The 12,929-nt window shown below is 36.8% G+C and overlaps 1 protein-coding gene across 1 annotated transcript in view; it reads right to left on the bottom strand.

Annotated features, from left to right (window-relative positions):
* Window positions 1-7,481, bottom strand: part of LOC114245102 (putative transporter slc-17.2) — a 29,435-nt gene extending 21,954 nt beyond the window's left edge. Inside the window, exon 1 of the mRNA XM_028177113.2 lies at window positions 7,226-7,481. Within this exon, the coding sequence (XP_028032914.2) occupies window positions 7,226-7,250 (25 nt within the window). The 5' untranslated portion in view covers window positions 7,251-7,481. The remainder of the gene's footprint in view (window positions 1-7,225) is intronic.
* Between the last annotated feature and the right edge of the window lie 5,448 nt (window positions 7,482-12,929).

Genomic DNA, 12,929 nt, shown 5'->3' with positions numbered 1-12,929 from the left:
AAACTAAATAACTTCCGATTACTATCAGGACGATTTAAAACTAATAATAATTTAAAAAAAATATTTAAATTCAAGTTCAATTTATCCAGTTTTCTCATTACGTAAATTGTGCAATGTGCAGCAGGATTTATTATTCGTAACAAAGTAAAAAAGAACTACGCTTAACTTTTGTATGATAAATTGCCCTTTGAAGAACCATCTCCTTATTTAAATAAGTGTAAGGTTCAACGAACGGTCATTCACTTAGGGTTTATAGCAATTAAGAAAGTATACATTGAGATCACAGTAAGCAAATTCTAATGACAGCGCGATAAATTCATCCCGACACATTTAAATAATGCATTAGTTTTAAGTTTGCAAAAAATATCATCGAATTTGATTTACCCTATTACACACAAATAAAATTAGAACTAGCATCCTAAGTTAGGCCGTTAAACAATGCTGTACCTTTTGTGGCTTTGCCTTAAACACGTCATTACGGTACGATCCATTAACGGTGCTTTTAGGTACCACAAGCGTCGGTCACCGTCCTCGTCAAACCCGTCGCTTACGACGAAGGACTCGACGAGTGATTTAACCTATAGACACAGCCCACTGAGTTTCTCGCCGGATCTTCACAGTGGGTCGCGCTTCCAATCCGCTGGTAGATTCTGCGAAGCACTGCTCTTGCTAGGGCCAATGTTAACAACACTCCCCGTTTGAGCCCCGTGAACTCACTTACATGTCAAGGAGAAGCTGAAATAGTCTCTCAAGGCTATCAGCATAGGTAGGTAAAAAAAAGGTGGCTTATGAAAAAGCGCTTTCTACATAATTTATTTTATGTAATTATGAGTCCATTTAGACAACGACATAAACTTAGGTTTTAAAACACGAGTTTTTAAGTAATTCCTATTTTTTTATACTTCAACCATACGTTGTCTGAGTTTCTAATTAAAATAATACTCACTTATAGTTTAATGTAATTGTTATGTCGTTGTACTTTAATGGAAAAACAGGATACTGTAGATAAACCTTGATTTCTCAATTTTTTTTAAATGTAGTAAAAGTATGACTCGTACTTATGACTCGGGGTTCCATTTAAGATAAAGGGTCCCCGGTAATTAACCGCACTCTTCGAACTCGGCAAAGAGTTTGATGTGCAACCTAAGCATCAGCCCGTTGAGTTTCTCACCGGATCTTCTCAGCGGGTCGCGATTCCGATTCGGTAGTAGATTCATTCGCGAAACAGCTACTCTTGAGTTGTTAGATCTCCCTTGGAGGCGCTCGGGTAGCTGTTAGCAAATCCCACCCGCCCTTTCTGGCTGTATCTTTGCTTGCCCACCTATCTTTGTGAAACTGGAAAGGCCTCCAGGCCACAAGTAAAGCCTCAATCATAAAAAAAAACATAAAGGGTTTGCTAGTATTAGACAAGCTCCTACCATCACACACATCTTTCTAGTTTTTAGTTCAAATAGATTATTCATTTGGACAAATAGGTTGTTTTCGGATAGGAAAATAGGAGCGTAAAGCTGACCTTGATTACAAACGCGACCAGTTGAAGGCCCGCCCTCCTGCTGCCATAACCTATAATTATAAGAACGGCGTGCTTACGTGCCCTCAATGCGCTAGGAGTTTTGCCGCGAAGATAGGCTATATAAGCCATATTCGAGCGCACGAGCTCCAAACCGACGGATAGGAGTCAAAGTGGTCGCCATGGCCGAAATCGGTCGGATGAATCATCATGTTCAGGTTATTTTCACAAAAAAAACATCCGAAAATTTTGGTTTAAAGCAAGAAAAGATGTTATTCTAAATTAACTTTGGAACATCATTAAACATCCGCGGCAGGCATTGTGACAAAATCATTGAACCGTACCGTATTCAGCAGCGGAATCGTGCATTTCTCGATTTGTCAAGGTCGTCGGCAGCGGATCATGCGAACATGTGATACTTGCGTTTTATCGTCAGATAATACATTTTATAGGTACTAAATTATAATCACACCTAAACTAAAATTCGGCAAGCATAGGCGTTTAAGAAGTTCAACTGCAATCAATGTTCTTTATATGGATTTGTCAAAGTAAGACTGCTGTGCATTCGAAGCACATGTTTGTAGTAAGCATTATTTCATTCTGACTTCGTGAATAATTACTACACCCTATATTGTTTATTCCATCTAATAATTACATACTTGTACAGTCAACAGTATTAGTATCACGCTCTCTCGCATGCAAAAAGATAGTTTTTAAATTTGCCACAAATATTCATGTCGTTTTTCCTCAATGAATTTTGTTCATACGTAATTAGTTTTCCTAATATTAGTAATCAACACTATTAAATTGTTAGTGGTATATGGCATAATCTGCTGCATAAAAATCAAGACATCAAAAATATTGGAAACATCTTCCAGCGTATGCTAAGCGATCTTAATCCTTTTTTATGATTGAGGGTGTCCCGGAGACTTTTCCATTTTCACCAGGACAGGTGGGCGAGCAAGGGCTCAGCCTAGAGGGGTGGGATTTGATAACAGCTACCCGAACGCATCAAAAGGAGAAACTCAAGTGTAACTTCACGAATGAATCTACTATCGGATCGGAATCGCGACCCGCTGAGAAGATCCGGCGAGAAACTCGGCGGGCTGATATTTAGGTTAGGTTGCACGTCCAACTCTTTGCCGAGTTCGACGAGTACGGTTACCGGAGTTCCTAAGCCTGCTCCTAGTGTTAGAGCTGAAGGCGTCTAATGCAAGGGTTATTGGATCTGATGGATCCGTAAGGACGTGAAGATCTTAATCCCTCAATGATTCGTTCAAACAATACAAAACCTCCTGCCCGCGTGTAACTGGAATGGCCTCTTAGGTTACCAGTGGACAAATAGGGGAAAAAACAAAACCACACCGCACAAACTGTCTTACTAATATGACTTATTTCAGTAATAAATTTACGAATAAATTTGGTAGGCAGCGGCTTGGCTCTGCCCCTGGCATTGCTGAAGTCCATGGGCGACGTTAACCACTCACCATCAGGTGGGCCGTATGCTCGTCAGCCTACAAGGGAAATAAAAAATAAATAAAAAAAAAAGTAAGTAAGTAAGCAAAATTGAAATTATTACAAGACTATATTCACATAGCGACAATGAACATTTAGGTTATGCATAACTACTCGTACTAATCTGACCGTAAAAAGTCCGTTGAGAGAACTGTATTTCGATAGATACCTATAATATAGATTTGTCAATGGAAATTCACTTTACAATAGTACTTAAAACAAGCTAAACAAGTCCATAATGCCATGAAGCTTAATAATATACGCCGATCAATAAATTTAACATCATTATTACTTCTCGAGTTTTTTTTTGCGACCTTGAATTTTATTAAACGAAAAATAGAAAGACAATTTTAATGTAATTTTAATATATTGTTGCACTGTAACCAACTCTTTTGGAGCCAGGATCGACTGCAGGTACTATAAATATTATGTAAATCGCTTCATCGACTATATGAATAATTATTAAATGACAAGCATTCCGTATGGGGCATTTTTTGCTCTAATACCCCTAGTGGTTACCTCACCTTGAGACATGAGATAGAAATCGCAATTATATTTTATAATAGCTGTGCTATCTTTCATCAAAATTAAATGAACTGTTTCGTTCCAGAAATAGGATAAAAGGAACCAAACCCACCCGTGGTGGTGCAGGCTTACAACGCACCCTTAATACCAGTACCCTTAGTACCAGTAAAGTTTAATTGTATACTGCCATTTTTTATTGCTGTAAAATAAACTGTGGAATTAATTCACAATATCATTACGTTAGACGGTGATGATTAATTTGATATTATGTTGTATTATAATTCGATTGATCTATTTTTTTGTGAAGGAAGGTTTACTGGTGGCCCGGAGGCTTTTGTAGTTTCATCAGGACAGTTAGGCGAGTACGGGTTCAGCCAGTAAGGATGGGATTTGCTAAAATCTGTCCGAGCGCCTCCGAAGGAGACTTAACAAGTTAAGGGCAGCTTTTCGCGAATGAATCTACTACCGGATTGGAATCGCTGAAAAGATCCAGCAAGAAAATCAGTGGGGTACGATTGATCTACGCTTAAGGCGCAACACATAAATGATTGACCCGCGCTTATAATATACAAATTTCGATCATTCATGTAGTATAATTGTAACATGTTTAAGTTAAACTTGGGTGGGTTTGTGCACCTGTACCGTTTCCAATTCGACGGCTGCGCTTTTTTATAAATTCTAGCCCAGCAAACTACCGGAAACTTGACTTATCCTTAATCTTCTTTCAACATTGATAACAGAAAAATAGAGAACTTTGTCGGATCGATTTCTTCTGATAATTAAATAATTTACCAATAAATTCATTAGTCTCTTCTCTACTTACATAAAATGGTGCTATTCATATTAGATGTATAGATATCAAGATGTTTATTTATGTCGTCTTAGTGACTTAATTTTAAGTAAAACGAAACTATATTAAACATTAGAATAAAACCTTTGAGCCTCATAGTGGATGCTTTGAAACTCGCAACGATTGTTTCGCTGCATTTTAAAGTGGTGCAGTTGTTTCATTATGGAACTTTTTTTGATCGCTAAAGTAGGTGAATGATCCCCGTTACCCTCGTGATTAGATCAGAAACATTAAAAGGAGTTTTTATAAAAAAAAATGTCTATGTCAATTTTGTTACGTGGATAGTGACTTTAACTTCAAGGTAGACTGCTGCGATATTCGCGCCATGATGTCAGTGTGTTCCGCTAATCGCTCGACCAGTGTGCTTAGTACGAGCTTTTTAACGTTCTCGATAGCGTAAAAGTTTACCCAATTTTGTATGCAGTTGGAACAGCGCCCCTAGCGGCAGACGTAGGCAAACGATCCCATTCCATACAAACATGAGCTAACTTTTACGCTATCGAGAACGTTAAATAACTCGCACTAAGCACACAGGTCGTCAGGACGTCAAAAAACATCGCTTTTAAAATACAATGCGTTGCAAAAAAGTCACCATCGACAACACCGGCCTTTGGGCGTGACTCCGCGTACGCTTAAATTGGATATCCAATTTATATCTCGAAGATAATAATGAAATGATAAAGTCATAATATGAATATTAAAAAATTTTAATTTATTATTATATTTTACACTTTTAACGTGTGCTATAGCTATGTGATTTTATTATGTGCTTAATTATAAAGTAAGTGAAAACTAGAACAAGAGTAACTTTGAAATCCATTTTCTGTATGCAAGAACGCACTGTCGTTTAGAAACTTGTTGAAAGTTTGAAGGATATTCATAGAAAATTTACCTTTTCTGTTTGGCTTACATTAATGGAAGAGTTGACGCATCCTGTAGTGTCAAAATGGCTGCCTAAGTTTACAAGACATGGAGGCGAAATACCAATTTCAATGGAATATTGGCTGTTCTAATATTTAAATTAAAACGCATGACTTATTCGCTGTAGCAGTAACGATTACCATCTGTAATGTCGATCCATGCAAGCTCATAGAACACACTAGAAATTACCTAATAGAAACCTTGCGATATTATTTTTATTATATTATTTCTTTATCTTGAACGCATATTCGTAGCTGTCTCAGGACCTAACCATTCCACAACCCCGAAACTATACCGGACGCTTCATTCATACTAATACAAAGTTATTCCTCCGTATTATTAGCTGTGCTACGTTAGCTGTGGATAATTTCATCTTAATACTACCAATTTGATTATATAGTGCTCGCCTCGGGATTACGTTATAGTTAAATTGGTAGTATTAAATTGAATTTATTCACAGCTAATTGTTCGGTTCTGTTTCGTAATAACATTAATGTTTTCCAGCAACACTATCGCACCAACAACACGTACAAGCTACGACACTTCTTAAGGTTGATGAAAGGACACGTTCAAAGGCATTACTTCGATCTGTACTTAAGCAAAGTATTTAAAGAATTCTGCATCCAGATGCATTTAATTTTCATGGCTATCTTAAGACTAGGGTATGTTTTTTATATTTATTTTTAATCTTTATATATAAAAATGAATTGCTGTTCGTTAGTCTCGCTAAAACTCGAGAAAGGCTGAACCGATTTGGCTAATTTTGGTATTGAATTATTTTGTGGAAGTCCAGAGAAGGTTTAGAAGGTAGATAAATATGAAAATTCTTGGAATTAAATAAAGTTCTTTTATTTATCGATTGAGGCACTACGAAGTCTGCCGGGTCAGCTAGTGTTAGATAAAAAAATAGATGTTTATAGTGGAGATGAATACGTAGATTTGTAATAGAGAATTAAAAAACTTTGCGCTGTGATTAACACTGCCTTTAGATCGTTACACAAACGACTTGACCATGATCACCGACCGTGGAAACTACGTAAAATACTTTTGATCGCATCTACGCAAAACCCTAAGAAACTAAATACATCTTATTTGGTTTACTGAAAGACAAAAGAGTTACGTAATGGGATGCCAGAGATTTTAATCGATACAAGCGAAAATTACTTTGGTTCGTTTATTTATCAAAAATATATTGTGAAACAAAAAAGTTGTCTCCAAGCTCGCGTTGTCACCCGGCACGGACTGGTACCGAAGTAATATTTATTGCCTATTACTGCAACACAGTAGTTTTATTCAAAGTTTTTGAATATACTGGTGTTCCTAATCGATGGACACAACAATTTTAATTCGTGACGCAATAATTATAGGTGTTTTTTTTATATCTACATAACTGAGGATATCTACCATTACATATGTCATAGATATATCAAACCAAGCCGCCAAAACTTTGTAATGTTTTTTTTTTTTAAATGTATGTCTCAATATAATTACGACATAACATGTGTTCAGCTGTATTACTATACTTTATTATATGATTGTTTACAGCAATCAATTGATTTTTCCGGTGTTTTTTTTTCCATTAAAAGTAGAAAATACTATTTAAAACACGCAATAATTACCAGCTTGACTTAAATTTAGAATATGACATTGGAATAATCAAATGTTATATTCGAAATCTGAAGAGCGTCTTCAAGCACAACAGGTTGTACACGACACGAAAATAGACGACATAGCCTTCGTTAACAAATGCGCTTAATTATGTTTGACTTTAATGGCGTTAATTAATGTTTATTGTTTATAAAAACATTGTTTCCGAGGAAGCGCGTCGAACGATCTACCGCTTCACAATTTCTCGGTACTATGTAATAGACGCGTCCATTGAAGAAACTCATTCGTTAACTTACCAAAAAATTTAAAGTATAACTTCATGATGTAAATTTTGCACGTTACACGATATTACAACGAAACACCAGCGCGTCAGACGGTAGGCGCGCACACGCGGCTGCTTGTGAGATCGCGATCGATGGCGGCGAGCTATTCGCGCGCTTGACTTTTTACGACTGTTAAGTAGTTACTCTGCTTACTGCCTTCGCCTTCTAATCGGCACGCTCCGCGAAGGCCTCGCGTGCTACTTCGTAAGTACGTCCTGTCGTCAATGAACATTAATGTGGTAACTTGAAGCCAATGACACACCCTATTCTCGGTCGTAGTTTTTTTTTTTAATTGCTTATCTGGGGGTGCACGAGCTCACAGCCCACCTGGTGTTTAGTGGTTACTGGAGCCCATAGACAATCTACAACGTAAATGCGTCACCCACCTTGAGATATAAGAAGGGCTGCCCCACCCTTAAAACCAACACGCATTACTGCTTCACGGCAGAAATAAGCGGGGTAGTGGTACCTTCCCGCGCGGACTCACAAGAGGTTCTACCACCAGTAATTACGCAAATTATAAAATTGCGGGTTTGATTTTTATTAAACGATGTTATTCCTTCACCGTGGAAGTCAATCGTGAACATTTGTTAGGTACGTATTTCATTAGAAAAATTGGTACCCGCCTGCGGGATTCGAACACCGTTGCATCGCTATGAATGCACCGGACGTCTTATCCTTTAGGCCACGACGACTTCAAAGATAGTGAGGTTGTATTGTAATAATAACAGAATAGAAACTGTAATAGAAACAATCAATATTAAAATACAGGGCTGTAAGGTTGCGATCATCATAAAAATTAACGAAATCAGAAACTACGTAATCATGTTTGTAAATTGAACAAAATGATTGGAATAGTATTATAAGCATAACTACGTGATTGTACATGGATTGAATATAGTGCAGCAGTTTCTTTTTTCTACGAGGATGGGATACGCTTCTTTAAAGTTAATGTTAAGAAAATAGTTATACTTAGCTTTGGAGGAAGAAGAAAAAATCAAGTTTGAAAATTGGCTTGTAAATAATTAAAGTAACAAGTTCCACAAATGTTCCACACTTAATATTCAATAAGTTGACATTTAATGTACATGTGATTGGTTATTAAGCTGTTCTAACAATACTCACCTACTTACCTACTCTCAATAAATTTTATTCTTGATATTTGCCTTTCACTCTTAACGCATCACCAGTAATATGAATTGATGTGTGAAGCTGAATAATATTAATCTTAAAGTAGACATCTAAATTATTAAATAGCTAACAGTGGTGAAATTAGGAATACGGGGTTTACCTACGGCTAAATGTGTGACTTATTTTAGTCTTTCTACTTGTGTCTACGAAGAATAAACAATCAAATTAGGTTTTTATGAGAAAAAAAAGATGCTATTGGAATCCAATTCCAGGTTTTTGAGCGTAAGAGGGAAAATAAACTGATTTAGATGGTTTTTTGGTGTTTGGTTGGTTGAAATTTTCGATTTAAATTTGAACCCGACAAATAGCTGTAGAAGACGTCTACCGAGATCACAAACAAATTTGGATACAAACAAATGAAATTTAAAGTTAAGGTTTATATGACAATTCATTGAAAACAAAAGTAACAGGGAGAGAATGAGATACAGAAACAATTAATTTGAAGCAAGGTTCTAATTAATTACTTTTACCACGCTTTAGACGAGAAGAGACGACCTAAGGTCAGACGATTTCTGTTTAAGCTCTAAAATATACCTAATAGCAGAGGTGCGATTCCAAAAATCTCAAAATACTACTTTTATATCCTTATCGTGCATTCGTTGCATTACGATCTTAATCTAATTTCACTTGTGATGTACTTCTCCTCTAAAATTATTGAGCATTCATGAGGATTTGTTGTGAGTTGAGCAGCTTCATACCATAGTCATGTCTATTGGATATTAACTGAGAAACTCGATCATCATATGCTACAAAATTCAAACAAACAAGCAAAGATAATGCAATCACAAGTTATATAATATTTAAACTACATAGTAACCATGTTTGGATACTCTAAGCATTTTGATATACATATTTTCTTTAATAATATTAAATATAATGTTAGCGTTATGATAAGATTCTTTTATCTGGTTGACTGAATGATTTGCCAAAGTGAAGCCCACATAAAACCTGACTGACAGTGAAAAACGCTATTTGTTTGTATCTGTATAATTTTTACTAGTACAACGCACTACAGGTAGTGATATAAATGACCATGAAAGGTAACCTCGAATGACACTACAACCTGATGGAGTTTATATGGAAATAATATTCAGTTGCTACAATGGTAGGTACATCTTTTAAATAACTAAAGACGGCATCGGAACCCTACGTAGCGTCAACACTACGGCACGATAACCTGTTATGATCGCCAAGTACACCCTTTACCCGGCAGCCAACGTCCGTCGACGCCATCGACACCTCCTTACGGTTCCTCCTAATCCATCGTCCTCAACGATATTGGATACCGCTAGTATTAACGCGAATATCGAGGGAAAGAGACCGCGCGGGCGCAGTCCGACAAGATGGTTCGACCAAATCCGCACCACACTAAAGATCCCATTCCATGACGCCCTTCATGCGGCCAATGATCGGAGGCGCTGGCGGGACATTACAAGGAGCAAAATCCTGTCAACATATAATGGACCCTGAGTAGTGAGGAAACGACGCGAGGAGGAGGAGTATTAACGCGAGCAGCAACCAAATAAAAGTCACGGTACTCGTCAAATAAGCCGTTGAGTTCAACGCGGCATTAAGCCTATAGTCCTATACTTCATTGCGTTTCTCGCCCGGTCGTCTCAGCGGAGCAAGATTCAAATTCGGTGACAGAGGTACTAGCAGCTGCCCTTGATCTGTAAGAGCTCGGGAACGCTTCAACAATTGTTAGCAAGCTCTATACTCTCGAAGGAGTCCTTCGTCCGCCCATCCATCATGGTTAAACGGCAAAGCACAAACTTCCTTTTAAGAAAAAAAGTACCTCTTTTTTAGTGCACACTTCAGATTAGCTTTTAGAATTGACTAGAGCAGCAAACTTTAGTACATTAATTATTACTAAGTTGGTTACAAAATGATTGTATCTATTAAAACTGGAAAAAAAATGATGTAACTAAACTTAAAATAGTAACTCAACAAACTCAACCAAAGCGTCAGTGGCAGTAATAGAGAAAACGCTCTACCTAAATAAGTAGACATATAATTATTTACCTAATCTGAAAATGAACACGTACGACTTCCACGATGAAGTAATAGTATCAATAATATTAAATCCGTAACCGAGAATGTTTTATCATGGCCATGTTCTTAGGCCGAGTGGGTAGTTGCAGTTGTTTCCTTATCGCTCCTTCATTATGATTATTATTTAATCACCCTACCATTGAAGTCGCCTGGAGATCATCCTCAAGGGAAATACGATTAAAAATATATTATGTCAATTTCATTAAAAGTCTTCAATTGAATCTTAAATTTCATAGAATTGATTTAAAATGTTCTTAACAGCCGTTTGATCAATCGCTTCCTGATAAATTTTAATAAGCAATGTAATACTAATTTAAGCCTACAATTTATTTGAATATTTATTTAAATTCATGAATAGCTTTAGCCATGGAGGATAAGGGATATAATATAATAACTTATATATGTCTTCAAATCATCCAACATCCTTAACGATAGGTGAATTATTTTATTAAATGACTGTATTTCGCAGCAAAGCGTTTAATGATGTATATAAAATATTACCGAAATATTAGCATTGCTTGCATTATGACTCGGGTGGTGAAATTATAGGTACCTAATAAAAGCAACCCTCAGACACAGTCCACGGAGTTTCTTGCCGGATCTTCTCAGTGGGTCGCGTATCCGACTTGTCGCGAATTCTGCAAAGCACGGCACTTGCTAGGGTTCGTGTTAGCAACGTCATCAGGTTTGAGCCCCGTGAGTTGACCTACTAGTTAAGGTTACGCTGAAATAGCCTCTCAAGGCTCTCAGCTTGGGTAGGAAAAAAAATATATAAGAGAAAATTCACAAATTCACGAAAAATCTTTAGCAAAAGCCCGTATAAACACAAGACGTTAGTTAATGCTAGCTCTTTTTCGCGTAAATAAAACTTAATGGATTTTATGAAAACGTTTCGTTCTGCACAACCGGTTGTTCTTCATGAGGGCGCATACCTTAAGTATGTGTAGCTCATCGAATCTGAAAAAAAGTCGTTCTAAAGTTGACATACCACATTAGAACCGGGATATATGAACGCTTACAGGTCGCCAACCTAGAAAATAATAATGTCGCACTTGTAATCGAGCACTTTAGGTACATTTAAGTAAAACTCTGAAAATAAACAAACCCATTTTTCGCATAGATTGCGAGCACGTGGACCACCAATGTTAAGGAGTTACCTGAGCTCATACATTACGTGAATGCTGCCTTCCACCTAGACTCTAGACGAATGCGATCGATGTCTCAATTGTCTAGAATACCCTTGTATATTACAGAATTGGCACGAACAGTATCAGGCCCCAATAGCCTTCAAACTAACTAACTAATTAGTTTAGTCTTCATTCGACAAACTGCTAAGCTACGGCAGTGACAAAATTATTTCTTAAAAAATTTATTACACTAAGTGCAGTGAGTTACGTGTGTATGTAGATATTTAATATTTCTCAAGCCACGGTGATGCGCAATTTATTTCAGATAACTTTCAAGGAAAACCTGTTAACTTGATTGTAATCGAGTATCTAACGTACTTAAAATACACCTAGTAGAATAATCATCCAATGGTTTAAAAATTCTTTGGATTTCAAGGAACAAATCTAAATGCCATTTAAATGCCTCCTAATTAATGTTATGGTTAGCACGTATCTGGTTAGGGTTTGGAGACGTGTAATAAAAAGAAAACATATTTAATACAGCAGATGTTTTCGTTAAATGATAGTTTAATTGGTTATTAACTTTAGTCCATCCTAAACATGTAAATATTCTGTGTAAATTTTTATCTCCTAATAATATTTATCTCTAAAGTAGTTAGTTTAATATATATTTGTTTGTGCTGCTCTTAAAACCACAGATTCGCGTATGGAAAAACTGACCAAATTTATTTGCATTTAGATTTAGTAATTTTTTTTCTCTCTAAGCATCTGCCATTTTTGTAAATACTTTGACATTGACAAAATCAATGCCTAAGGCGTTGGAGCCAAATTCTTTATAAAAAAAAAAAACACAAAATAGACATTGAATAGATTAATGCATACCCTCTAGCCTAACAGAACACCATTGCCAAAATTTGCCCACTTCAGCAGTAGTTTTTTAATAAACATGCTCAAAGAACGTGTTCCTATCATTTATTTTGAACAGCACTCGACTCGTTTGACAGTTTAATCGTCGCGACAGCGGCTGTGACAGTGACGATTGCTTTTTTCACACATCACAATGATATCATGGTTCCAAGCCGGTTTTGGCAACGGCGACCAAATTTTTCTGTTTAATAACTTTAAAGCTAATGTCCGCGCCTCTCGTGCGCTCTAATATGGCTATGGTAGCCTATCTTGTTCTTAAACGTGCGCAAACAGAAGCTACACGTAAGAACACCACCCACGAAGTTGTAAAAAATGGTGGAAGGCAGTCTATTTTTCAATTTCTTTCGTCTGTCGTCCAGTTCGCGCCTCCTGTCGTTTTT

The sequence above is a fragment of the Bombyx mandarina genome, chromosome 03 (genome assembly GCF_030267445.1).
Source record: "Bombyx mandarina strain Sakado chromosome 03, ASM3026744v2".
In the NCBI taxonomy this organism is placed as follows: domain Eukaryota; kingdom Metazoa; phylum Arthropoda; class Insecta; order Lepidoptera; family Bombycidae; genus Bombyx; species Bombyx mandarina.
This window is presented reverse-complemented; position numbering and strand designations above follow the sequence as displayed.